The sequence below is a fragment of the Pelodiscus sinensis genome, chromosome 1 (genome assembly GCF_052426305.1).
Source record: "Pelodiscus sinensis isolate ZL-2025 chromosome 1, ASM5242630v1, whole genome shotgun sequence".
NCBI classification, from domain to species: Eukaryota; Metazoa; Chordata; order Testudines; family Trionychidae; genus Pelodiscus; species Pelodiscus sinensis.
Window position 1 is genome coordinate 213,260,398 of NC_143052.1, and position 27,994 is coordinate 213,288,391.

The following is a 27,994-nucleotide window of genomic DNA, read 5'->3' on the forward strand; positions in this document are numbered from 1 at the left end:
AGGTTTGTGTGCATTTTCTGGAAGCAACCATTGCACCTGCATTTTAAAAATGTGAAAATAAGGAATTGTATTGCTTATGTAGTTCAAAAGGCCAAATCTTGCAGGTGTCCCATAGGCAAGACTTCCACTGTTGTAAGTGGGAGTCATTGTTGATCAAGGACTGCAGAATTTGGAACGTGAATATGAGTTACTAGCTGAGACTTTTTTGTTGTTGACAGAAGAAACAAATTTTTTAAAACAGACATCCCCTTGTAGCTTCTGACTAAAACATAACATAAACAACATGTCCTAGTTCACTGTGAGTAAATAGGAATAATTATCTAGATAACTTACTTTAGCAAACAATATTGCAACCAAAATAAAAAGAAATGTGAACACTTGGGCCAAAACCAAGTTACTGTTTTGAAAGTTTTTTTGCACGTGATGGTAAAGACTGCAATGGTGCTGTCATTTCCTATACATGCATACATTAGTGTTGAATATCTTGAGTTTTGCATTAGAATAATACTTGTGAGATGTAGCTCCTCCAGATTGCAGCCGAGAGGTGTCAAGGAAGAGCTCAGATTTGTTATGTTTGTGTTGCCTTATATACTTTCTTCTTGTACAAGAATTGCATTTCTTTCCTTGATACAATTTCATTCATTTGGATTTAGTGTTAAGTCTCTTGTTCCTGGCATTGTATTACACAAGGGCATTGTAAAATTGAAATATTAAAATCATAAGTGGAAAAATTGTATCCCAAGCTGTATCCTATCAAATGCCGGTATCTACAGCATTTGGAATAGGATTACCTGCCCTACGTTATTCACTGCCCCCCAATGAATGACAGGGTCTATGAGTACAAAATGAAAGGTTAATTTTGGACGCATTCAGTAATGTAGTATGAATATAAATATCTTTAATGCGTGTCTCTGCAGCATGTGACAAACTTTCAGCTTCTACAATGAATCTGCCAAAGCAAATGGAGTCACCAATCAGTAAGCGTCTCTCCTCCTCCACAGCAACAATAACATATTCCCCTGACAGAGGCAAGTGAATATGCTGCTCAGTCTCTCTTATCAGCATGAACTCTTCTGTGTTTAAAACGTACTTTCTTGTCCATAGATCTGCTTGTAATGTTTGAGTTCTTTGCATTAATTGGTTCAAACATTATTAAGGTTGTGAATTAAATTTATCAGTAAGAGTTCTTAAATACATAAAAGAGCTTTGTAACCAGCCTAGGATTAATGCTACCATGTTGGGGATTGCCAGCTGCATGTGACGAAATGTTGCATGGCAGATATAAGACTATGCCATGGAGAGCAAACTGCACCTTCATGTAGCTGTTTTGTATGCTGGTTATCTGTGGTGTTGTGGCTGAATATTGATGAGGAATGGCAGGATAGTGAAAATGTTGGCCAAATTAATGAAAGGAGACAGATTAGGGTTGGGTTTTTTGGGGGGGTTTTTTGTTTTTTTGTTTTTGAGATGTGATGGTTCACACTCTGCACCTTCAGTAAATATGAGGATTATTTAAACCATAAAACACAGTAGCCATTTCTTACTGGTTGTAAATCATCTCGTGATGCACTAAGAAACCAGGCTGTGCACAACATGTAATTGCAGTAATCCCCCAGAGATGCATTGCTTGTGACATTAAGCATATTAAGAAACTATATTATTGGGCTCAGATGTGAATGTACTTACTGTTATTGACAAAAGTTTATCGTTGTGAGCCAGTTGGAAGTTGTCATTTGTGTCAAGGGTTCTAGAGCCTCTTAATCTGACTAAAAGGCCTGATGTATGAGAGCTCTGCAGATGATGAGCACTCTGCAAGATTACACCCTTTAAAAAATATTAACTGAACTGAAAATACTGAAGGATTTGTCTCTTGGTGAATTGTTTTTTAGAACAAATGAGAAATATGTTGTCAGAGAGAAACAGTAAACATAATTCATTTTAAGTTAGTTTTAGAGTTGCCTAATGAATGTAGTGATGGGTGGCTTTATAAATGCAGGTAATGGGAATTTATTTATAAATGTATGTAGTCATCTCCCATATTTAAGAGGAGGAAAGACATAAGGGTACGATGGATAAAGATGGTTTATACAACAGTGAGACTGCATTTTAAATGATTCCCAGTGTTCTGAGCACACAAACCAGGAACTGCTTTGTCATTGGGGGGAAAAAAGCAAACCTTTTCATGCTGAGTCATGAACACGACCATTTTGCAAAAGTCTTCTATATAAAAACAAGTTTAATCTACTGTATTTATTACATAGGCTGGAAAATAATTTAAGTGGTTTAAAATGACAAAAAAACAGAAATCTCCTTTAGAAGAGCATTACATTTAAACAGCATTTTAAAATCACAAACAGGCTTTTTTTTTGTTCATTTTACTCTATCATTTCACTAGTTTTATTTATTTTAAAAATTGTTTTTGTTTACCTTTTGCTTTTATAATTTTTTTTGTTTTATTTGCTCCCATCCTTCAGCTCACCGCATGCACCTTAGTCCAGTGGAAAACTTTATTGTTTCTCGACTGCTGACTCCCACAGAGTCTTCTTTAGCCAGAAGCAGAAGTACATTAATGCTTTCTGAGCAATACAGTGATTCAGGTAAAAATGAAAATTGTGCCATTTGAAAATGTTAAGGTATGTGTTTAGCGGCACTTGAAAAATTGTTTAAAGAGATACTGCCTGTTATTTTCTAACCTAATTTTGTTCTCCATTTTGGGTAGTAATGTTTCAAAAGCATGGAAATATTTACGTCTACTATTTTGTCCTTTTCAGTTCTTACCTTTATATATAAGAAAATTTGGTGACAAGGTCTTCAATTTGCTAACTAAATAAAATCAATAAGAAATTTCAAACCAGGGAGGAATAATTGAGAGATGTCAATTTTTTGACCTACATTACAAAGTGACCCATTTATAGAGTTAGAGAGAGCACGTAATGTAGTGCTCTTTATCTTGAACACCCAAATAAAACCAAAAATACAAGTTAGCATTTTAAACATGTAACTTCAACCATAATTATTTTATCAGGGCTGCTATTATTTACTATAGAATCAACTTTGTCTTTTTAAAGGAACAGATCATAAAAAGATTTTGTTCTTCGATATACTTAGAAATAAACTAGATGCATAGAGTATTGGGTATTGTTGGAAGGCTTGTTCCTTCACCCTCCCACTTCCCTGGTCCTTCTCTCATGAATTGAGAACAGCAATAGTTGAAGTCCAGAGATGTAAATAACTCTGTTTATTAGTGTTAGCTTCCAGCAAGCTTGAATCCAGTTTCCTTTCTTTTCTTCCTCTGTTCCCTTGTTTTTTCCCACTTGCTTTCTATTTGCCCCTAATATACATAGCAATATTTTCAAGTATACCTTAACCCTGTGGTATCCAGCCCGCTAGCCCAAGTGGCTATTTGGCTAGATTGAGTGTGGCTAGTTGACTTGAACAATGTGGCTATTTGGCCAGTTGAGTGTGGTAGCTTCAGAACTGGTTGGACACCATGGCCTTAACCAATCATCCTACTAAAATTTAACTGACCAACTCTAACATATTGTAACATGATTATCTAACTGATTTTATCCCCCACCTTAACTGGTTTACACTCAGCAAAATTAATTATACAGGAGACAAACAATCAAATAACCAGACAGAATCATAGAGATAAACAATAGAGAGTTGTGAATTGGTTCGCTGCCAGACAGAAAGTTATCAGACTAAGTTTCTAGGTTCTTCCCTTTATCTGACATAGATAATAGCCCCAAACTGTTGGAATGTGCCTTATTTCAATATGAACACTTTGGACTGGTTTGGAGTGTGCCAAAAGCCTTAGCTTAAGAACAAGGCCTCAGAGAGAGAAACTGTTTTTACATAGGCCTTTAGAGGCAAGCCTGAATATCTGTGTCGTAACAGCTATCAGCTGTTGTAATGATGAATATATTGATATAGATGTGTAAACTAGAAATTAACAGAGTGCTAGCAGTTATTTTGTCTTTTCTATATGTTACAATCTAGACCCTTAGCATCACAAAACTAAATCTGGCACCAGTCTTACTGACTTTATGCATATGCCTAATCCCATTGACTTCAATGGGACTACTCAGAGGCACGCATTTGCAGAATCAGGACCAAAAGCTGGAAAAGTTTTGTGCACCTCTTTTTTTAAATAGACCTACTGCAAATGAAAATACTTTTCAGGACAAAACTGTGATAAGATACAACATCACTGTCATCCTCATATGATGTGACTTAAATGTATTCATGCTCTAACAAAAGTATATTACAAAGAAAAGAGACATTCTCTTTCCCTTCACTTTTTCTTTATGGTTTATAAAGCTGGAGTGGACTCATTAAAAGATTCTCCAGATTTTGTTTCTACATGAAAAATACTGTATTTTGGAAGTTAAGATATACAGTATTTTAGCTGTGGGAGAATTTCAGATTTACTGTTCACAAAGCAACTATCTAAAAGAAAGCCAGCTCAGAAAGTCACTGTACTCTGCTGTTAATAAAAGAAGAAATGCTAAGCCAAAGAAAAAGTGTGTTGCTTTTACTTCAGAGACACACAGAAATGTAGGACTGAAAGGGACCTAAGTAGGTCATCTAGTCCAGTCCCCCTGCATTGAGAGGAGACTAAATCTTTTATGGTTTCCTTATAACTTATATAGAAGATACCAAACCTAAAAAATGTTTTATGTTTTGCCTTTTCTCACATTCTTCCAGTTAATATATTTTTTTCACATGTGAAAGGTGCCCTCCATATTACTAAAGAAATTAGGGATATCAACGAGTAGTCAACTAAACGATTAACCGATAAGCCTAAGTTTATCAGTTAATCTTGCCAACTACTCTCATCCTCCCCCCCCCCCCCCCCCCATGGGGGTGTTGGGAGCAAGAGTTGGTGCTGGGGGGAGCTGGCTTAAAAGCCTGCCTCTCTCCCCCATGCTGCTGCTTTTACAGAATAGATGGCAGTGGGGGGGAGAGGAGGCATCTCCCGGAGCAGCCTTGCTGCAGGCAGAGGTTGCTTTGCGGTAGCAGTCCCTGTCTGCAGGGGGTCTGAGCTCTCGGCAGACAGATGCTACTCTATATCCCAAAGAGCAACTTTTGTCTGTGGGGAGCTCGGACCCCACCACAGACTGGGGCTACTGCCACCCCGTACTGCTGCTTCTGTATCAGAGGCAGCAGCACGGGGAAGCAGGCAGCTGATCTGTGAGGGGAGCTGGTTTTTAAATGGACTCCCCTTATAGACTGGCTCCCCTGCCCCCCTGTGCTGCTGCCTCTGATAGAGAGGCAGCAGTGAAGGGTGCCCGGGGGTTCTCTAGAGATGAGGTTGAGATTGCACTGGCTGCTGGCCCTGCCTCTGGGGACTATCAAATAGTCGTGTAACCAACAATAATTTATGCGGTTACATAGCTATTCAATTATATGATAGCTAACATCACTAAAAGAAATATGAGCAAAACACAGAATATCCTCTTTTCACAAACCTTTGTTCAAATTTCAAGTAAAAAAAAAAAAATGAAAAAAGGAGGGGGGCAGAAAGCCCTGTGGTTGTGGCATCATGATGCTTATACAAGTGAACTTTCAAATTCAAGGCTATGTGTAATAACACTAACTGCATTTAATATGTGCACTGTAACAATAACTGTGCACTTGTATTAAGTGCACAATTATTATTACTCTCTCAGACCAGGTTTTTTTAGGACTCATGGTTACATCTTTTGAAAGCAACAGCTTGATTTGTGTGATTGAGACCTTGTCTATGCTTGACACACACTACAGCCAAACAGATGCTGCACACTGCTGTAGTGCTTTAGTCCAGATGCTTACTACTGCGATGGGAGGGGGTTCTCTCATTCATGTAGCTAATCCATCTCCCTGAAAGGCAGTCGTCAGATTGACAGAAACCTAGCACCTAGCACTGTCTTCACTGATTCAACTATGGCTATCCTATTAACCTTTTAATAAGTATTTAATAAATGAGATCGGTGCTCTTCAGAACAAGGGGGAAACAAATCACAAAATCTGTCCTTACAAATTAATTCAGAATTTATATAGGTAAAAGAGAGAGACTTTAGTTCTCAGGCATTTTATGGGCTTTTAAAAATTGACTTGATTTTATGGTAATGCTTTTTAGTGATAGCATTTTTGGTAAATGAGACAATTCTGCACATATGCAAAAGGCACAGATTTAATGTGATTTAAATATCCTTTTAAACAAACCTTTAATAATGTCATTTGCCATGTCTAACATTACAACATAAAGTTGTGCTGTTTTCTCCTCTCCCCTACTTCCTCTGTCTGTTCCCCTTCGCTCTTGCTATTGTACTATAACTCTTTAGTATTCCATATCTGTCCTCGTGTAGCACCAGCTAGTCCTCTTAAATCTCCCTACAAGCCTTCCCCCACCCGAAGTGCAGAAAGGAAGAAGGCAGCATCAGCTTCCACATCTGATACCATGAAAGGGGCAACTGCAGCTGAAGTCACAGAGGTGAGTTTAGAACATGTTTTAATTGCATTCCTGGACAAAGTTGTGTTTCTTTTAGTTGCTATATTTTATTATTATATGGTACACCTTTTTTAAGAACAGAAAGCAAAGCATTCATGTCCATTTGTAGTTCCATTCTCTTGCCAGTCAGCAGGTTTTTAATATCTTCCCAGATAGCAATGTGGCCTCTTATTAACCAGCATTAGTTGGAATGACATTTTTGTATTCAGAGAATCTACATTTCTGGCAGTGAACCATATTGTCTGGATGGGCTGTGTCTTGTGAAACCAGTACTTCTGGGAATGGGTTTATATCTGCATTGAAAATAAAGCCACCCTACTAGTGAATTGCCAAATTTTCCTTATGCTCAGGTAGCTAATGTATTGGCAGCATCTCTAATTTATACATGTCAAATTTCACTTATTTCTGTAAATATCATTTTAAGAGGAAATGTATTCAACATTTTCACTATTGACAACTATACGTTTTCCATAGAGCCATAGAAACATAGCTTAGCCTGAATGTTCCTCGTCCCTACATAGCATCTGAGAATAAGAAGTCAACTTTTCTGCCAAATCCCATGGGACTGCCATATTTCTTGTAATAATTGATAATTTATGGTGCTTGGTCCTGCCATGAGTACACGGTACTGGACTTGATGACTTTTTGAGATCCCTGAGGTTCTTTCCAGTTCTATGATTCTATGATAAGAAAACATGTCTGTGTAGATGTAGACGTCAGTAAGATTTAGTTGCTTTTGAAAATTCTACTCGATTCCTAGGCTCCAACAAGGGCAGTGCCCTTCTGTACTGTTCCACTAGTATTTGTTTATGGTCTGAAAGATGTTATTGCAGCAGCATATACTGTGTGTACAAGACATGAAAATATATATACGTTATGGCTGGTCCCCGAGTTACGAATGGTTGATTTACGACCGTTCGCATTTACGACCAAACCTCCCATTAAGCGGTCGTAAAGGCGATCCCCGAGTTACGAGCGCAGTCGCAATGTAACTCAATGGAGTCCAACTTACAAACATTTCGAGTTACGGCCAAGAGTGTGGTGCGTAACCCGTTCGTAACTTGGGGACCGGCTGTATTTTAAAAAGATCTTGCAGTTCAGTTGTATATTGGAATTTAGTAAACTTCCATTTTATGCAAATATGTTGTGTGTCTTTCTGTTAATTATCTATCTGTATCATTGAAGCATTGCTTTTAATTAGAAGCTAAACAAAACCACCCGAATTTCTTTTTCCAGTATGAGAAGATAAAGAAAGAAAAGCGATCCCCAACATCTGTTTCATCATCTGGCCTAGGATCTCCTCTGAGAAGGTCTGATTCTCCTGCAAGCATGTCTAGAAGATCTGCATCACCTGCACTATCGAAGTATGAATATTTTCTCATTGCTTCAGTACTTTCTGATAATATCTTATTTCCATAGGAAAACATTAACTGCTCAGGGGCGTCCTTAGAAATTTTGATTAAATTAAGATTGTTTTGAGTACAGGCAGTCCCCGGGTTACATGGATCCGACTTACATTGGATCCCTACTTACAAACGGGGTGAGGTAACCCCGCACTAGCTGCTTCCCCTCAGCAGAACGGGGAGACACGAAGCTAGCGCCCCCCCCAACAGACCAGGGAGACGCGGATCGGCTTTTCTCAACAGACACCTCAGCTTGAGAATAAAGGACTGAGGGAAGTGAGGTGTGGGAGAATAAAACTGAGCTCTGGAGAAATGTTTGGCTAGAGTTTCCCCTACAATATGTGCCAGTTCCGACTTGCATACAAATTCAACTTAAGAACAAACCTACAGTCCCTATCTTGTACGTAACCCGGGGACTGCCTGTACTCATTTTTTATTTTATTGTGTTAAATGGCCTGATAACATTTCTCTTTATCTAATGTAGCTGGAGTCTAAATACTTTAGGTTGGTCGTGGTGCCAATTCCACTGTAGGAGGTCGACAGGAAAAACACTCCTGTCAACTTCTCTTACTCCTCACGATAGCGAGGAGTACAGGTGCCGACAAGTGTGCCCACAGTGTTCAATTTAGTTGGTCTTTACTGGACCTGCTCAATCGAACCCCAGAAGATCTATTGCAGAGCATCGATCCTCCGGTAAATAGGGATGTTACATACTGTGTAATTGAATAATCATGTAACCACATCAAAGTTTAGCAGTTACATGGCTACTCAATTGTTCCTAGAGGTGGGATCAGCAACCAGTGTGCTCCCAGCCTCACGCCTGGGGAGCCCCATGCCACCCTATGCTGATGCCTCTGTATCGGAGGCAACAGAACAGGGTGGCAAGTGAGAGCTGGTCTGTGAGGTTTAAAAACCAGCTCCCTATGCAAACCGGCTCCCACCTGCCACTCCGTGCTGCTACCTCTGTGTCAGAGGCAGCAGTGCAGGATGGCAGCAGCCTGTTCATGGCAGGCTCAAGCTCCCTATGGACAGAGGCTACTCTGCAGCAGCCTCCCCTGTCTTCCCTCCCCCTGCTTTCCCCATCCTGCTGCCTTTGATAGAGGCCCAGACTTATCTGTTAATTGTATAGTCAATATCCCTACTGGTAAATGGAGACGTGACCTAAAAAATTGGCTAGAGTACAAATACAAACATTAGTCTGCCCCTTTTTGAACATATTTAATGTTGCAATTTCTGTTACTGATTATGATAGTCTAGTCCACAAATTTATCACTCTCCATTTAAACAAATTTATCCTTAACTTCCTTATAACTTCATCCTTTCTTCCTTTACTTCAGTGTAATACTGTTTGAGCTGATTACTGCTAATAATAGTTCTGTTACCCATCTCCTCTGAGTCCCTTGGAATATTCATGCCTCAGTCTTATCCATCTATGATATGATCTCCTTTTTCTAAATAGCATAAAGGAATTGTTTTTAACCTTGCCAAATCCTGATGCCATGTGAGTCCAGTTTGACACACACCCATCTTGAACCACAATAACAAATAACAATCCAACCTTCCCTCTCTTTGAAACTTTTCGCATGTAGCCCCTTCACAGAGTTTTGTGCATATAAGTTTAGTGTTGGTCAGTTATTGTAGGGATTTCATGGAGACGTTTCTAAAAGCAATCTAGCCCTTGGCACCGTGGCTATGTTTCTGCTACAAGCTAGGAGTAGAATTCCACCTGCTTGCGTATGCACATTTGCATTAACTCCCCTGGAGCTAATATGAGCATAAACAGCAGCATAATCAGGGTAGCACCAGTAGCGGGAGCGGAGGCACCGTTGAGCCATGTTGAGTACAAATCCTCCTGAAACTCATATTCAGCTTGACTCAGTGATGCCACTATTGATGCTACTGTGTACCATGGCAGTGTTGTTGTTTATACTCATGAGTTAGTGCAACTATGTATGCATAAGCAGAGGAATTACACCCCTGCCTTGTGGTATAGATATAGCCTGTATGGATGCACATTCTATCTTCCAGAAGACCCCAAACACTCAGCCACAAAACATTCTTCCTTCATGTTTCCATCCTGGGTTTCAACAAAATGTCATATATTCAATATATAGTAAAGACTTGTATGTCCCAAATGTTGGACTTACATATATTTGGACCGAGATAAATTCATGTAACATTGAAGAATGAAAAGGCAGCTCTGCTGCAGAGGACCCATTTTTAAGCATCATTTTGGACAGCTCAGGGAAAACTGGGGCTCAGTGTGTATGATGGCAGTCAAACATGTAAACAAAGAATTAGTTGATAGAAAGGATATGAAAAATTTCAAATAGTATTATAAAAATGATGGTATCTCTTAAATGCTGGTATTCAGTAACACTACAATCACCCTATCTCAAAGACATACGAGAAATAGAAGCAGTTCAGGAATGGGGGAGTAGTGACATGGAAACACTCCGGGATGAGTAGAGGTAAATAAGAAGGGACAAGTTAGAAGGATGCAAATTAATGAATGGTTCAAAGTGGGGGAATAATAGGACCTGATTTACCTTTTTCATATGATAGAACAGGAGGACATTGAATGAAATTGAAAGGTGCCACAAACTTAGAACTCATGAAGGAAATATTTTAATTTGCTATGTTCTTTAATATAGGTAAGTGGTTAACATAGGACCAAGGAAAGATGTTAGATTTTTTTTTAAAAAATGGGCACTTATATAAATTAAGGATGTTAAGGAGAGGGTATGTGGCTAATTGTGTAGTCGATACAATTTCCAATGACTACATGATTAGTCAGTAAGGGGAGGTGCTCTGCAGAGCCATTGGGGGGGGGGGGAAGGGACAGGGATTGCTCCCGGAGCTTGCACGAGCTGGGACTGAACAGTCCTGGCTCATGTCAGCTCTGAGACTGCTGCAGCTCTGCCTCCCTTTACTACCACTTTCCTCCCCCCCCCCCCCCCCCCCACTGCACACTGTGGAGATGGTGCTGAGGGGGAACCAGCTTTTAAGCCAGCTGCCCCCAGAACTGGCTCCTGCTTCCCCCCACTTGCTGCCTCTGATACAGAGGCAATAAGAGGAGGAGCGAGTAGTCAAGTAGTGACTTGACTGCCAGATAAGCCTGGGCTTACACCTCTAACATGAATAGTAAGAACATCCACAATTACATTTAGACAAAGGCTGAGTGAAATGATTAAAAGAAAGGTGTTTATTCCCCTAAAAGGACAAGATATACACCTGGAGGCATTCTGCACCAAAAAAAATAAAAATTAAAAATGTTCTGCACACACTATTTTAGATATTCTGCAAAATTGTACAAATTTAATTTGTCAAGATAACACCACATAATCATGTCAGTTTCTATTCTTTCGGTAATTTATTTCAAAGTACCTGTCAACCAGTATGTCTATAATACACAGAAAACCAAACTGGGGGGAGGGAAAGGGACAGACACCCGCAACCAGTCTCCTTCAGAGCCCAGCTGTGGGGGCCCCCAGCCTACACACCTGTACCTTTCCCCCATCAGGCCTTAGCTGTGCCACTGCCCAGATGGCTGCCATCTCCTGCCCACCCCATCCCAGAGCCCAGGGATCCAGAGGGAGAAAGAGCCTGATGCTCAGTTCCAGGATTGTGGAGAGCTTCCTGTACACCACCTTCTCTTTCTCTCAGGGCATGCAGGGAACTGCGACTGCCAAGAACCCTTAGATCCCACTCTCTTCCCCAACAGTGTGTTCTATGTACCTTCCAAGCTAGGCTCTTCTGTGTCCAGCAGCCCTAGTGGCACCTAGCAGCACTTCAGCCCATTTCTGTGCAGGAAATGAAATTCTGGGTGCATAATGTTAATTTTTGCAAAATTCTGCATTACACAGTGGCACAGAATTCCCCGAGGAGTACAAGGAGACTGAAAGAGAGTGATAATATGGGGAGGAAATAAATAAGGTACCAAAAGAACACTAATTAGAAGACAAGACAAAGTATATAAAGTTGTCTGAAATTACATGAGTCTGGAAATGGCAAGAAGCACAGAAATGTTTTTAAAGGATAATCTTAACTTACTTAATATGGAAGTCTGTTAACGGGCAGGGAAGTTGACAAAGTGGGATAGCATGGCAAAAACAAGGAATTATTTTTAATTTCTCAGTTGCCAGTGGATATTGATTGTTTTAAATGTTGACCGCTTCCAAGATGCCTCCCCTGATCAATAATACTTAGAACTCTTAAAGCTTTCTTCATCTTCAAAAATCTTGAAAAATCAGCTAATTTTCAAAATATCCCTCTGAGTGTGGGAAGATAAGTATTGTTATCCTATTTTATGGATAGATAGAGTGATTAGGGACCACTTTGGGCTTGCCTTTACTCATGTGAGAAGTTCCACTACACTCAGTGGGACTACTTGCCTGAGTAAAGCAAGCAGGATTTAGCCCTAATTTTTTTTTTTACCATAAAGTGTAAGACATAGATGGAGCCAGTACTGGGGCCAGGAATAGAAAGCAAAAGTTTTGGTCCAAGTCCTCTGTCAGGCCATTAGATTCTCTCTCAAATCAGGGAAGCATGTGGCCATTTTAAATTATTGTTCCATTGCAAGTTTTTCTCTGACCTTTGGTCTGCCTGTATGAAGAATTCCCCATTTCTTCTAACTTTATTTGGGCCCGGCCATAGTCCTCCTGGTAACAAACAGGCCCCAACCTATTCAAGTACCTGCAAATTTTCATATTTTGTAACATATTATTTTCTCTAGGATGCTTGATGTACAGTATATTTTTTTAAAAGATGGAAAAGTGAATCCAGTGATGATTCTCTGTGGATTGTCTACTTCCAGACCTGACCTGTATGTGTCTGGCTTCTGTTGCTAAATCAATTTAGATTTTTTGCCATCAGTCAAGCTTACTATGGCCCAGTCCTGCAATTTGATCCATGTGGATGGACCTTTATATCTGTGCAACATGTTCTCCAACCCAGCAGGATTCTTTATGGGCTCAATCTATTTTCATGGATCAAATTGCAGGATCCACATATTGGATGTGGAATGATAATAAGATCAGTTAAAAAAATTGAAAAAAATCCCTACAAGATCCCACTGGAAATACCCCTGTTCAGTGATTAATTCTTCATGTACAGTTATATTTTTAGATCTATCCGTTAGCCAGTTTTTAATCTATTCATTAGGCTACCATGATTTTCATTAGGCTACCATGATTTTGTCTTGACTGAGGGTGGGAGAGAAATAAAGAAAAGACACATACTCCGTATTCTACAATATTTACAGTTTACTTCCCTCAGAGATAGCTAGCAAACAGAAGGCACTCATGCTGAGATGCTCCAGTTTCAGAGCTGTGTTGACTTAACTGATCAGGTATTCAGACAAGTAGTAAAGCCAGGCAAAGCTGTGTTGGGTCAGGCACTACTGGAAATGAAAGGAAGAAATGAACCAAACTCTGGTGTTAAGGGGGAAATTGCTTCCAAACATTTGAGAAAGTATTACAAGTTACGAACTGTGCAAAGCAGAAATGTTAATGCCAATCCTTTCAAAAAGGAAAACCTGGAAGTATGGCAGTCTCTTGGATTTGAATTAAAGTGGGCATGAAACAAACAGGATGTCAGAGCAGTTCATTTCTGATTTTAATATCTTCCTTCTAATCTATATGGTCTTTCCATTCACAAGCTAATGTGAACTTGGCTTTTAGAACAACAGATTGTTCTCTTCTCTGCTTCTTTCAGATCAAGTTGGGTGTTAACTCTAGCTGGCACTAGTAGGAGACCTCAATTTTTGTTTTTATTGATCTTCTGGTGCAGCAAAACATATGTTTTACCTGTCCTTGTTTCAGTTGAACTAATCCGAGAACTCTTCCAGTGCTGTTTTCTACACATTCCTCTAAAGCGTCATCTTTTTCCCCCTTCAGAAGTGGCAGGTGTTGACCCACAAACAACAGTGATTCCTCAGAACATTTGGAAGGCTTGTGCCCCTGCCTTGGTGTTTGTCCTTGCTCTGCTTCTTCTGCTACTGTGTCAGTACAGCATCTGCAAGAGTTGTGCTAGCAGGTGCTGCATATGAAGGCCCAGGATTGTAGCCATCTTGCCCAGAGTGGGAAAGGAGGTACAATTGGGTGGTTGGGCAGGAAGTTTCTATGAAGAAGTGGAGGGCATTTGTGAGGCAGATGTTTGACTCAGTCCTGTAACGCTGTGTGACCCGTGGAGCTGTTAGTAGAGCTCTGCAAATCCACAGATATCCAGAGACAGATTTTGCTGCTCAGATGCAGATATACATTTTTGTATCCACTCAGGGCTCTATATGTTTGGGTTCGGTCTTTCAGTAAAGAGGGGGAAAAATAAGAAACTTGCTTCAGAAATGACCCTCTACTAGCATCTTGGAAAAGAGGAATGCTTGAGGTGTCCACCCAATCAAAGTGTTGTTTCTTTTTCACATTTTTGAAATATGGGATGTGAAAACTTCAGAATACAGATTCTTATTGCTGCTATACATTTTGTTTAATAGCTATTCCTCTGTCAGTGTGGAATAAGTCATTTTTACGGTTGTTACAGGTTTTATTTCTGGTTTACAGCAAATATCAAAACAAGTAAACCACCGTTCTCTTTTCCTCTCACCAGACAACCACAAAATAAGATGTAGAGAGATTTATTCAAATTAACATTTTAACTCATATTTTTGCTCCAGTGTAGTATATGATGGGCAGTTCTTCTGTCTCATACCTCAGAGTAAATAAAGAGATATAATTGCTTATTGAGCCCCTTCCCTACCATCCTGTTTAATATAAAACTGTAATTATCCCTTAATCAGAATATAATTAGTGTTGTGGTAATGCTAAAAGTAATAACTCAGCCTTAGTTAAATGACTGGTTCTCCTTGTATCAACAACTAAAACAGCGATTTGCCAAAAATGTGTTGTGAAATGTAAATGGTGATTCAAGAAATTTAGGAAGAGCGTCACTGCAATCTGGCAATTCCTCTGTGAAAAGGAAAAAGGATGTCAATTAAGTTTTTTTTACAAATTGTATTAAATAGAATATATAGAAGTAGTTTTATCATTGAACATATGAAAGCTAAAAGGGTTTTCAATGTACCTGATATGCTTCATTCATTTTTATTTATTCATTTAGTGTCATAGGTCTACATGATATTTTACATGTGAATAAAACAAGGTAATTTCCTTCAGTAGTTTATATTCTAACTCAAATGAAATTTGGACACAAAGAAGGGAAGTGAACAAAACACAGCAAAGAACAAAAAGGGGAAAGTTCTGTCAATAGACTGCTTAGAGAGTTGACTGTGAAAGAAGTTGTTTGGATAAACAGTTTTCCCTGCCTCCCCGCCATGCAACCTTAAGCAGACTAGAGGCATATCTTTTAATGGAACTTAAGTCTCATTTTCAAAAATGACTTTCCATGAAAATTAGGCTCCTGAATGCCTGCATGACTTTTGAAAATATAACTTGGATACCTAAATCATGTAAATGCTTTGTAAATGTTATCCTGGGAGAATGTGTTAGATTGGAAAACATGTTAGATAACCTGCTTTTAAACAAGGACTTTGCACGTAGAATAGACACAGTTTAAAAGTGTTAGCTGCTTGTGGTCAACTATGGACTCCCCACTAGGATAAACCACAACCAGCTAAACTGAATTTATGGTAGATGCAAAGTTCAGGTTTAAAAGAAGTTAGCTCACATGTTTCTAAATGGGAATTGTTTTCCAAGTGTAGACATGATCTTAGAACTGCAGTGTCTAACCAGTACTGCTATAGTGAACTAGCCACACTCAATCAGCCAAATAGCCACATTGTTCAAACCAACTAGCCACACTCAACTGGCCAAATAGCCACATGTGGCTAGTGGCTAGCGTGTTAGACACCATGGTTTTAGAAGAATTAAATTCCTTTCATGTGCTATTCTGAAACATCTCACAGGAAGTGTATTTGAAGGAGAGACTCAAATGATCGACAGGAGCACGGTTGTTCAGTACCTTAAAGAGGGGAATCAAGTGGAAGTTAAAGGAAAGTCAGTGAAGGAATTCCAAAAGGCACTAGATTTGACGCTGCCGAAGGAGCATAACGCATGCTTTTTTTTTTTTTTTTTAAAAGCGTATGAATAGATTGGAGCAGAATGCAATGAAGGGAAGGTTGCAGTAATCAAAGTGGTAGATGATCTTGCCCATACTTGGCTTTCATTTCTCACTGCTAAAGGACTGCTATAAGGGAGAGGAATGGTTTATTTTATGGATATCATTAAAATCAAACTGCAAGATTAATTATCAGGTTATATGTGGAAGAAGAGGAGATAGGAATCACATGATGCCAGATTAGAACATGGGCCTCTACTAGATGATTTAAATGAGGAACTCAACTGGTTCTGCCAGTAGAGGAGCTGATAACCTGACATTTCACATTCTAAAGGATAGTAATGTGAACAGGGATGGGTGGTGTGTGTGTATGTGTATATTATATATATATATATATATATAAAATAAAATTCAAGACCATAAGTAGCATACTCTTTATATATAAAAATAGCATTTATTTTCCTTGATAGTCTGAAGTATTGTGTCAAAACCTACAAGAAAGGAGTAGCAAGTATCCGTTAAACTAGAACTCCTCACTAAATCCATGTGTAATTTATGGACTTCTCTATCCCTGCCCTTCTCCAAACTACAGGACAGTTACGAAGACATATCCACAGTCTCCTAAAAATGTTAAACAATATCCTGCATCTCCCGTGAAGAACCGTGTCACCTCTAATCTCAGCCAGGAGATTCCAAAAAAAAAAGCCGAAAAGGAGAAAGAGAACACCACCAGTCACAAACCCCAGCTGTCTTCCACTGAGGAGGTTGTGGGCCAAGCAGTCGCTGAGAAGCCTGTGCCTTCTACAGGAAAGACTGACAGCAGTGAAGGTGGGTTTTGTTGCAAGGATATATCCAAAGCTGCTGCAGGTACATGATGCTTTTAAACAAAGACTTTTTCTTTTCTTTTCCTAAACCTATTTGTAAATCTGAAGTGTACAATAGTGGTCGAAATCACTGGTTATATAATTTCCACCATGGTGACATTAATTATGCGCAAAAATGCAGCATGAGATGGTCAAACTGAGGATTCCTATCAGTGCATCTCCTGGACCAAGGTTTTCAAAAACAGGAGCCTAGAGTTAGTCATTTTCATCAATGGAAGCATAAGGATTCATGAATTTGAAAATCAGATTAAGGTTTTAGATGCCTAAGTAGTCCTAGGGTGTGGGGTTTTTTTTTTCATTTTTTAAAAATTTTGACCATTTTGGATTAAAACTTTCGCTTTACTATATTCTTCATATCAAAAAAATCTGTTAAAATCCCTTTTTTGCATTTCTGTTTTTCATGCTAACAAGATGCTCCCCATTCAGCTGTGCTAATTATTTGAAGGCAACTGTCATTAAATTGAGCTCCTTGAATGCTCCTAACATTTAAGCCAAATTTTCAAAACTTAACTTTATTCTGCCTGGTACTTTCCTGAAATATGAGGCTCTGTCTGAGCAGGATCAGGTTCATGTATCTAGACAATAGATGCCACTTGCAAGTATTTTCTGTTTCTTTGTTTTAAGGTTCAGCTAAATTGTTACAGCATTTATGATATAAAATATTTAACCACACAATGAAAGTTATTTTTATATTAATCTTATTTCTACGGCTTTGTCAGCTGTTTTACAGTGCCTGGTACTTTATAGACATACACAAAATAAAGACCCAGACCTAAGGCGTTTCCAGTGCATGAGGGATATAGAATAGTACTTGTAAGGTGGATACTGGGAGATGGCTACAGTGAAAAGATAACATGCTTATTGAATACATGTTAAATGTGTGTGTTTATGTAATACAGGTGTTGTGTAGCTTTTATTCTTTTCCTGACTCTCATTCTAACCACAATGTTCCAGTAGGAAAACCCACAGCAGGAACTACTGATGCAGAAGAAGCTACAAAAATTCTGGCAGAGAAAAGGCGGCAGGCTCGTCTACAGAAAGAACAAGAAGAACAGGAGAGACAGGAGAGAGAAGAGCGGGAGAGGTACTTAAAAAGAATTGGGGTGATAGTAATTAGCACCCAGAAATCTAAGATCAGCGGCCCATTGTAAAAAGTACTATAGAAACACATAGTAAAAGAGAGAATCCCTATCCCAAAGAGCTGACTTATCATGGTAGCTCAGAACTTTTGAAAATCAAGCTAGGTACTCAGGAACCTAAACTGAAAACCTCATTTTTTAAAAATGTAACTCAGATAACTAATTACAGAACTCATGTCTTTTTACATCTTGTGCAATAGAAACACATTGTTATCCCTGTAGAAAGCCTGAGGTTCCTTGTTCTTGCCCCACTTTACACCCTCCAGCACATCTAAAGTGTCTGTCCTTGGAGGACTGAAGGGAAGGAGTTTGCCATTACTCTTTCATAATTGATAGCTAGAGTCACTGTCAAATATCACCATGCCATAATAGATTCTTTCCCTCACCTTGCTTCCCCTGTGGCTAAGTGAGTATGAAAACATTACAGTTCTCTGAGCTCTTGCTAGCCTGAATTGAGGTATGCATTTACAGGTTAACTATCATGCAGTCTGCTTTTTCCTCCTGCTTCCCTACTGAACTGTTAGGCATCCTGAAGTCCCTATGCTGTCTGGCTAAAATTGCACAGGCACAAGAGACCTCCAAGGAGAGCCATGTAGCCCAAGGATCATGAGAGGCTTAGCACTGGATGGAAGGATTAGGTCCTAATTCTGCAATCTCTTCTGTTATGCATGTCAAGCTTCATACATGTAGCATTTGAAGTGCTGAGGCACTAAACTTGGCAGATTTTTTTAAAACCAGTTTATTTAGAAAAGTCTGAAACTTTAAGCAATTCAGTAAAGTAGGGGGTTTTCTCCTATCTCCAACTGCTCTGGGGAACTAATATACATGAGTTTCTGTACAGCTGACCCACTTTGCTCTCAGTGCCCTGTAGTTTTGTTTCTGGACATATGCACATATGAATTGAGCAGAATACACAAATGAGTTTGAAAAATGTTAATTCTATGTAGTGTAGCTGAAATTACAAACATCTTTTTTTTGTTTGTTTTTTTGTTTTATTTATTTTTTTGTTTTGTTCTGTCCTACTTTAGTCACATCACTGTTCAAAGGGAAATGTTATTTCTGCAAAACATTAGATGGAGTGAAAATCAGGCTAGAATGGAGGCTAGGTTGCAACTTAAATTAAGGAGTTGTGGCCAGTGCCTCCATTGATTTGGAGCCCATTCCATACAAATGTATGTAGTAGCATATATTCAGACCCAGATTTACATTCTGTGCACCTTTGAGTTCTGTGTTAACCAAAGTGCTGCACTGTTAAATGTGCTGCCGTGTCTTTGAAGGCTAGAGAGGGAGGAACTGAAAAGAAAGGCAGAAGAGGAAAGAATTCGCCTAGAAGAAGAAGCTCGTAAGAGAGAGGAGGAAAGAAGGCTTGAAGAGGAAGAGGCGAGGAGAAAAGCAGAAGAGGATGCCAGAAGGAGAGCTGAGGAAGAAAAAATGCTTAAGGAAAAGCAAGAAAAAGAACTTCAAGCCAAGCTTGAAAAACAGGTATAGTACAAGATACTTTTTACAAAAAACTCCTGTTAAAGGAAGAGAAATCTAAAATACAATCTGCCTACAGGCAATGGGCCTGGTTTTCAGACATTCTGAGAACAGCAACTCTAGTGGCATCAATAGAAATTTTTGTATGCTCAGCATTTCAGAAAATTGGGGCCCCATCTTTATTTATGAACATTGTAAACAAACTACTAGTGTGGAAAAGCTATTGAAGAGCTCTTATTAACTTAGTCTTTTGCTTCTTAGATCAAGTGAAAAGCAGTAGCACACTGTAGAGAAGATAAAATGTAATCTAGAAATTCCTTCAGTGATCCTTTTTAAAATGGGTGCAGCCTAATGAAACTGAAAACTCGTTCACTTTTGTAAGATGCTTGTTGCTGAAGTTATGCCACACCTGGCAGCCTACGCAAATTTTTATAGAATCTGGTAATTTGTCTAAAATAAATAATGGCTCTACCTTAGCTTACACATTTTAATTAGAGAGAAGCAGCTGAAGCAAAGGCCCGAGAGGCTGCTGAACATATGCGCCTGGAAAGGGAACAAATCATGCAGCAGATTGAGCAAGAAAGACTGGAGAGAAAGAAGGTAGGTTTTCATCTCTGATTTAAAAGAATTAGTACCTTTCTTATTTTAAATGTACAAATCCAGTAACCTGCTCAAAAATATCCAAAACAGACATTCAGTTGAGTAGGAAGAGTTGAAGTGTTTTTAAAAACGTAATCCATATAAGCTAGTTTTAAACCCAGAGAAACCTGTACCTCAGAGTTTGCAACAAACTTAGTTATTATTTTATTATTATTTTTATTCATATTTATTGTGGCAGGGCCCTAGGGGCTTGCTGAGAATGGGGTCCTCTTGTATAAGGCACTGTACCCACACCCACACACGCACAGTATTGGACTGCCCTAGCCCAGAAGAACTTACAATTTAAATAGACTAGACAAAGGGTAGGACAAATGTTACCACTCAAACTAATAAGGGACAGAATTTTAATTATAGGAATGTGATGCTTTAAATAAATGTACTGTGTTGTCGTTGAGAGAGTAGATTTGTGCTCTTAAGGAAAAAAATGTTGTTATCCAGGTGGAAAAAGCTTTCCCCTCACCCTACTTTGCCTCTGAAGGGATGGAGAAGCAATAGTAGAGCCACTCTATTGCCATTACAGCAGTGCTTTCCCTCGTGTATGGAAATGGCTGGTGGTTCTTTGTATTTCCATACTTACAAAGTCACACTGCATGGCTGTAGGTGGCTGGACAGAATTTTCACCAGATTTGTAGAAATCTCTGTCTTTAGTTTAGGTAAGAGATGCCTGAGATGATGATGATGTAAAAGCCTTCCCTTTTGTGATTTTTTTTTTTAAACTTCATTCTAAATTATTAGCCTTGGAGGGTGAAGGGGTTTAACTCTAGGGTCAAACCCTGGAACACAAGAACTAGAAGTGATATCTTAAAATCTAAAATAGTTGAAATCTATAATACTCTGGGCAAAGACACAATACATTTAATGAATTAATGTTGGAATTATGCTTGCAAAGAGAGTTCCCTTATCTTCTTCCCCTCCTCTCCTCTCCTCTGAGTATATCTACACTTCAGTAAAAAACTCACAGAGCTAAATCTCAGCATTAACTTGGACCCCCAGGGCTTGGGATGTAGGGCCAGAAATTTCCATGTACGCCTTTTGACTAGAGCTCAGGCTCTGAGAACCATAGAGTCTGGGCTCCTCAAAACACCTACATTGTTGTTTCTAGCCCTGTAAATCCAATTCAGATGACGCAGGCCAGCCATGGCTGTGCTGCACGTCTTTTATTGCAGCGTAGATGTACCCTCTGACTTCTTCCTTTCTAGTGGGGACAGAGGCAGAGAGAAGTTTGTGATAGGGATGTAATAGTCAATTAACTGATAAGCAAAAGCTTATAGATTCAAGCTGTAGACTGCATGCATTTCCTCCTCTCCACCCTCCCCCAGTACATTTTTTAGCAGGCTGGCCAGCAGCCTAGCTCAGCCCTGGCTTGCGCCGAGTCTGGGACCTACCCCTGCTGCAGCTCTGAATTTAAAGAGTATTAGGAGCCAGTTGGGCAGACAGCCCAGTTCAATTGTGGCTCACGCTGGACCTGGGAGCTCAGACCACCCCAGACAAGGGCTGCTGCCACCCTACACTACTGCCTGTATCAGAGGCAGCAGTGCCGGGCAATAGGCAGCCAGTCCACGAGGGGAGCTGGTTTTTAAACTGGCTTCCCTCATGGGACAGCTCCTGCCTGGTACCTTACGCTACTGCTTCTGGTACAAAGGCAGCAGCACGAAGTGGCAGGGGGCTCTTGTGGGGTAAGGCCAGAGCGCACTGGCTGCCAGCCCCACCTCCGGGGACTCTAGAATAGTTGAGTAACCGATAAGAATTAATGAAGTTAATCAACTGTACAGTTAACCAATATTTAATATCCCTAGTTTGACACCAGAGTTAAATCAGCCTTCCCTGCAACTTGTTACAAGTTGAATGCACCTCCTATGCCAGCTACACAGCATGTCTGCCTTGTAACCTTCTGATAGGATTGATTTACTTTGATTTCTAGCGAATAGATGAAATAATGAAGAGAACAAGAAAGAGTGAAACACTGGAAGTAAAGGTATGGAACAGTTTCCCACCCTCACAACCAGGATATTGCCCCTGTGGGTGGGGGGGAGGGCACTGTCACATTGCTTCAAAAGAATAAATGCTTTGCCTAGAAATGTTCTGTTCTTATTCTTCTGATAAATTTTATAATGAAGAGTGACTGTAGCTCCACCATGCAATCAGTGTCCCTCTTGTAGGCAGTAGAGGGGTGAGCAATACATATAGTTCAGAACTACGAGTAGTTCTGAGAACTGGTGGTATTGTGATTTTCATTGTCTGTGCAATGAACCTCCTCCCATTTGAAGATCAGTTAATCAGTCATAGAGTTCTTATGCTCCTCATGTTAATTCTGATCAAGGGGCAGGATTAACAGCAGGGGTGCCTGATGGTGCACCAGCATTTACTGGACAGAAGTAAAATGTTTGACTCTCTCTTCAGACTTTTACTTCATAACATTGTTTTTAGGGAAGATGTTTATTTGACATGGGAAGCTCTAGTTTTCTTTAAAAAGACAAAACCAGAAACATGTCCTGTCCTCTCCATGTTTCCCTAAAAGCTACCAGACATTAGACATATGAGGGGAAGCTTTGTCTGGTCTGGGGGAAGAACTGGGGGCTTGTGACTCCTTCAAGGGTTCCTCTCCTTTGGGTGGAGCAGGAAGAAAGGACACTTGAGTTGAACCACAAGCGGGTCACTAATCCATGGACACGTTGGGGAGGAAGGAGGGTTGTCACATTTTGAGTGCAGTCCTAACCAGTAAGAGGTTGTGCCACCATCTGCCCAGTGACCCTGTTTGTCTGCAGACATGCACTGAGTGTCTGTGTTAAGCAGTCCTGCTTCAATAAATTCTTGCTCCAGCTATTTGCTTGTTTCACCTCAGCCATGTGCTGGTCTTCACCCACCCTGGTTACTGCTAGCCAAGTGACCCCAACATAGCCCCTGTGCCGAGTTGTACTGCCTTCTCCTGGAACACTCAATGAAATAATATGGTTGGTTTGTTCCTACAAAGAGACAGATTAGAGCTTTTTTTCCTTAAATGGAGTAAATACACACTTCCCTTCAAGCATGTCACTAAGGTGTTTTTGTTGTTGTTGTTGTAAAAAAAACCCACAAGGATATTAACAAAAAAACATAAATTAAGTGATGCCAAGGAAAAGGAATAACGGTAAAAAGGGATACAGACAAAAAAATTAAAAAAGAAGCTACAGCCTTGGTTTGAGGTAGATTTCTTACCAATCTTTTCCTTTCTAGATGTGCCTGACTTTCTCTTAGTCAGGACTTTCCACAGAACTACAATGCGCTGTTTTCCTTTATCTTCCTTTATGAAAGATCTTTGCCTAGGCAGGTTTTTCACTTATATTCAGTTTCCAGAGACTTCAGCCTCCTTGTCAACTTGCAGGAGATCTGACCCCTTATGTCGGTCTAGTGATTGATGCCAACATGGCTTCTTCTTTCACCTGGTATTATCTTTATGGTGACTATATTTTCTGAACCAAAAATAGGAACACCTTGGCCACACCCCCTGAAACCACTAGCCATGCCTCTGACCACTTAGGCCCTGCCCACCTGCCACAGGAAGTCCCACCCCTGGGGTAGTACTTCTGGGGTCAAGCTGAACACATGACCAGAAGTAAAGGGTGTCATGTGACCCCCTCTAAGAACTTCTCCCACCATCCTCTACTTTTAGGGATGGGTTTGGGTCCCATAAAAGCCTCCTATGCAACTATACTACAATTGTATAAACCCAGGGTCCAGACCTAGGGTCCCATGATACTGCAGTGCTAGGGGTCCCATTTCAATTCAAGATAAGATCCAGGATCTAAGACCTATTACTTTGCAGTGTAGATGCAGCCCCATTTGACTCAGAGTCTGGGAATCATCCAGAACTATCCCACAATTTCATGGGACAACTTCCATAGTCCTCTTAATGCTGTGGTTCTCAACTGGTGGTCCATGGTGACTTTTTCGGTGGTCCACAGTGGTCCAAAGTCACATGGCGTGAGCAAGTGCTGCCGTTAGGCTGTTTTACACCATGTTCACAAGCACGTGGCTTGTTCATCCATAGTGTCACCTAGGACGCAACCGTATTGTGTTGCCAGTAACTTCCATCTGAGGCTCTGAGCGTCAGTGTAGCTGCTGCCATCGTGCTGAGCGGTTGCTGTGTCGTTCATCCTGTACTACATGTGCTGAAAGTGGTCCATGAAAATTGTTTGATTGGCCTGGTGGTCCGTGGACTGAAACGAGTTAAGAACGACTGTCTTAATTGATGATGCTTACTGGTTCTAATTAACTGGTAGTCAGAGGAGGCTGGCGCAGCTCCCCTTCTGTTTCAGGAAGGGGGGTGCCCCAAGCCCACAGAAGGCCCGCTGCTGCAGACAGGGATTGCTCTCGTCCAGATCAGCCCTGTCTCTGGGTAACTCGGGGGGCTGCTCTGGAGGGGTCTGGGAGCCAGTGGCAGCCCCAGTGTGACCTAACATTAACCGGTTAACTGATGAGTGGGAATTTACATCCCTAAGGAGATGTACTACAACTGCATTTTTTGAAGTTACTGCAAAATTATCAAGTGTCCTCTGTTTCCACAAGCCAGAATGACAATACTGAATTAACCATGACAATTACGGGGTGGAGAAGACCATGTCACTAACCCTCCCCACCACTACTTGAAAGGTACATTGCCCGTGGAGATCAATGGGGCTGGGCTATTTTACATGTAAAGCTACTGATAAATGTATATGTGGCAATGCCTATATTATGTAAATAATACTTAATAATTGCCAAATGAGACCACTTCCCAACCTGCTTACAAAGTGCCTGATCCAATTTAATTTTAAACTAGGATTGGGCCCAAAGCAATCTGTCGATATTGCCCAAGAAGATCCAGGTAATATTTAGACATCCTTCAAAAATATAATGGACCAATCAGTCAAAGCCCCACTGCCTGGTAGAGGCAATCTTTGAAGAAATTTGGAGAAACTGCTCACCAGCCAGACACCCAGAAAGTTCTCTATAGTAACTCCTATCATCCCTCCATTGACCTATTTACCATTGATAATGAATGGTCAATTAGTTACCAAGATCATGTTATCTCATCAAACCATCCCCTTCATAAACCCATCTAGTTTAATCTTGAAACCAGATAGACCTTTTGCCCCCACTACTTCCCTTGGAAGGCCGTTCCAGAACCTCACTCCTCTAATGGTTAGAAACCTTTGTCTAATCTCAAGTCTAAACTTCCTACTAGCCAGCTTATATCCATTTGTTCTTGTGTCCACATTGGTATTAAGCTTAAATAATTCCTCTCCCTCCCTGGTATTTATCCCTCTAATATATTTAAAGAGTGCAATCATGTCCCCCCTCAGCCTTCTTTTGGTTAAGGTAAACAAGCCAAGCTCCTTGAGTCTCCTTTCATAAGACAAGTTTTCCATTCCTCGGATCATCCTAGTGGCCCTTCTTTGTACCTGTTCCAGTTCGAATTCATCCTTCTTAAACATGGGAGACCAGAACTGCACACAGTATTCCAAATGGGATCTCACCAATGCCTTATATAACAGCACTAATACCTCCTTATCCCTACTGGAAATACTTCACCTAATACATCCCAAGACCGTATTAGCCTTTTTCACGGCCATGTCACAATGGCGGCTTATAGTCATTCTATAATCAACCAGGACTCCGAGGTCCTTCTCCTCTTCCGTTACTTCCAACTGATGTGTCCCCAGCTTATAACTAAAATTCTTGTTATTAATCCCTAAATGGATAACCTTACACTTCTCACTATTAAATTTCATCCTATTGCTATCACTCCAATTTACAAGGTCATCCAGATCTTCCTGTATGATATCCCAATCCTTTTCTGAATTGGCAAATTTTATCAGGACACTTCCACTTTTGGTGCCAAGGTCAGCAATAAAAAGATTAAATAAAATTGGCCCCAAAACTGATCCCTGAGGAGCTCCACTAGTAACCTTCCTCCAACATGACAGTTCACCTTTCAGTATGACCCGCGGTATTCTCCCCCTCAACCAGTTGCTTATCCACCTCTCAACTTTCATATTAATCCCTATCTTTTACCAATAATTCCCCATGTGGTAGTGTATCAAATGCCTTACTAAAGTTGATGTAGATTAGATCCACTGCATTTCCTTTATCTAAAAAATCTGTTACTTTCTCAAAAAAGGAGATCAGGTTGGTTTGACACGATCTACCTTTCGTAAAACCATGTTGTAATTTGTCCCAATTGCCATTAGCCTCAATGTCTCTAACTACTTTCTCCTTCAAAATTTTTTCCAAGATCTTGCATACTACAGATGTCAAACTAACAGGCCTATATTTACCCGGGTCACTTTTTTTCCCTTTCTTAAAAATAGGAACTATATTAGCAATTCTCCAGTCAAATGGTACAACCCCTGAGTTTAGAGATTTATTAAAAAATTTTGCTAATGGACTTGCAATTTCATGTGCCAGTTCCTTTAATATTCTTTGATGAAGATTATCTGGGCTCCCCGATTTACTCCCATTAAGCTGTTCAAGTTTGGCTTTTACCTCGGATATGGTAATATTTACCTCCATATCCTTAGTCCCATTTGTTATGTTACCATTATCCCTAAGCTCTTCATTAGCCTCATTAAAGACTGAAGCAAAGAATTTGTTTAGATATTGGGCCATTCCTAGATTATCCTTAACCTCCACTCCATCCTTAGTAATTAGTGGTCTTACTTCTTCTTTTTTTGTTTTTTTCCTATTTATATGGCTATGAATATATTTATATGTGCTTGAATATAATTGAGAAAAAGCATTCTAGGTACAATTTATATTATCGAGCAGGTTTTTTCAAAGGTTCTCAGCCATTTCTCTGAGTCTTAGAACCTTGTATCTAATGCAGTCAAAACATTGTTTGGTTACAGAAGGAAGAGCCAAAACTGCAGATAGCATCTACTTTGACTGAGGAGAAGCAACCAAAAACACTTGTTCTCAGTCAAACAGGTAAAAGCCCTTCATTTTTGTTTTGACCAATATTCAGTGTTGATAACTTGAAAACAAAAATCCATAACCTCATATTATGTTGTACTGTCACGGATGCTGTGTTTTCATTCAAAAGGGGCGTGCGTGCGTGTGTGTGTATGTAAGAGAAAATAGAAGTTTGGTTTACCCTTTATGTAGAAGCAGAAGACAACTATCCTGAGATGTAATATTCCATTCCACAATATGTCCCAGAGAGCATTTATATAAAAGTTATTCTTGCCTGCAGATTTCTGTTTTGTAGGTTCTCTAGGAATATTCTCCAGCAGCCAAGCTTGACATGGTTTTTAAATATGGTTTAAAATACAGTCCCTTTTTATTTAATTTGGTTTAATAACAGCATATATATTTTAAAGTATATGAGAGATATAAATAGGAAATGTGACTTTTCTCTTTTTCCCCCTTCTCTGGGGCTTCTTCATGCTTGTTGTAAAAGATAATAAATAATTTTGCTTCTCTTTCCAACTGTCCTACAGTAATGATGATTGACAAGATAATATGATAGGTCACTTTCATCTGTAATTTCTATGACTCAAATAATTTTGTGTTTAAATATAAACCCTACTATTGTCATATTTCCTAATGAGGTTCTTTTATAGAAATCAATGGACTGACAGTTTCCCAGGAGAGTAAAGTTTTAGGATGTGCTGCTTCTGAAACACTTTCTCGAGATATATTTTCTAATGGACTTAAGTCAGTTAAGGGGCTTATTCAGCTGGATGCCATTGATGGGAAATCTAACAGCATGGATGATTCAACAGATGAGGATCAGTCTATGGATGAGAGGTATGCATCACTTGAAACACATAACTTTCAGGTAACTATTCAGCAAACCAAAAACAACCTAGCAAAACGTATACTTTGTTCTCATTTGTTAATCTGTCT

The 27,994-nt window shown here is 39.8% G+C and overlaps 1 protein-coding gene across 11 annotated transcripts in view; it reads left to right on the forward strand.

Annotated features, from left to right (window-relative positions):
- MAP7D2 (MAP7 domain containing 2) overlaps positions 1-27,994 on the forward strand; it is a 129,198-nt gene that overhangs the window by 92,564 nt on the left and 8,640 nt on the right. For 5 of the 11 annotated variants that reach the window (XM_006116152.5, XM_006116151.5, XM_006116157.5 and 2 more), the window contains 11 exons: positions 918-1,028; positions 2,475-2,597; positions 6,330-6,478; positions 7,733-7,860; positions 16,562-16,797; positions 17,808-17,937; positions 19,270-19,474; positions 19,964-20,068; positions 22,050-22,103; positions 26,995-27,073; positions 27,697-27,895. In XM_006116152.5, coding sequence (XP_006116214.3) covers positions 918-1,028; positions 2,475-2,597; positions 6,330-6,478; positions 7,733-7,860; positions 16,562-16,797; positions 17,808-17,937; positions 19,270-19,474; positions 19,964-20,068; positions 22,050-22,103; positions 26,995-27,073; positions 27,697-27,895 — 1,519 coding nt within the window. The remainder of the gene's footprint in view (positions 1-917; positions 1,029-2,474; positions 2,598-6,329; positions 6,479-7,732; positions 7,861-16,561; positions 16,798-17,807; positions 17,938-19,269; positions 19,475-19,963; positions 20,069-22,049; positions 22,104-26,994; positions 27,074-27,696; positions 27,896-27,994) is intronic. The other 6 variants (XM_006116154.5, XM_006116163.5, XM_075913432.2 and 3 more) reach the window with 4 other exon arrangements.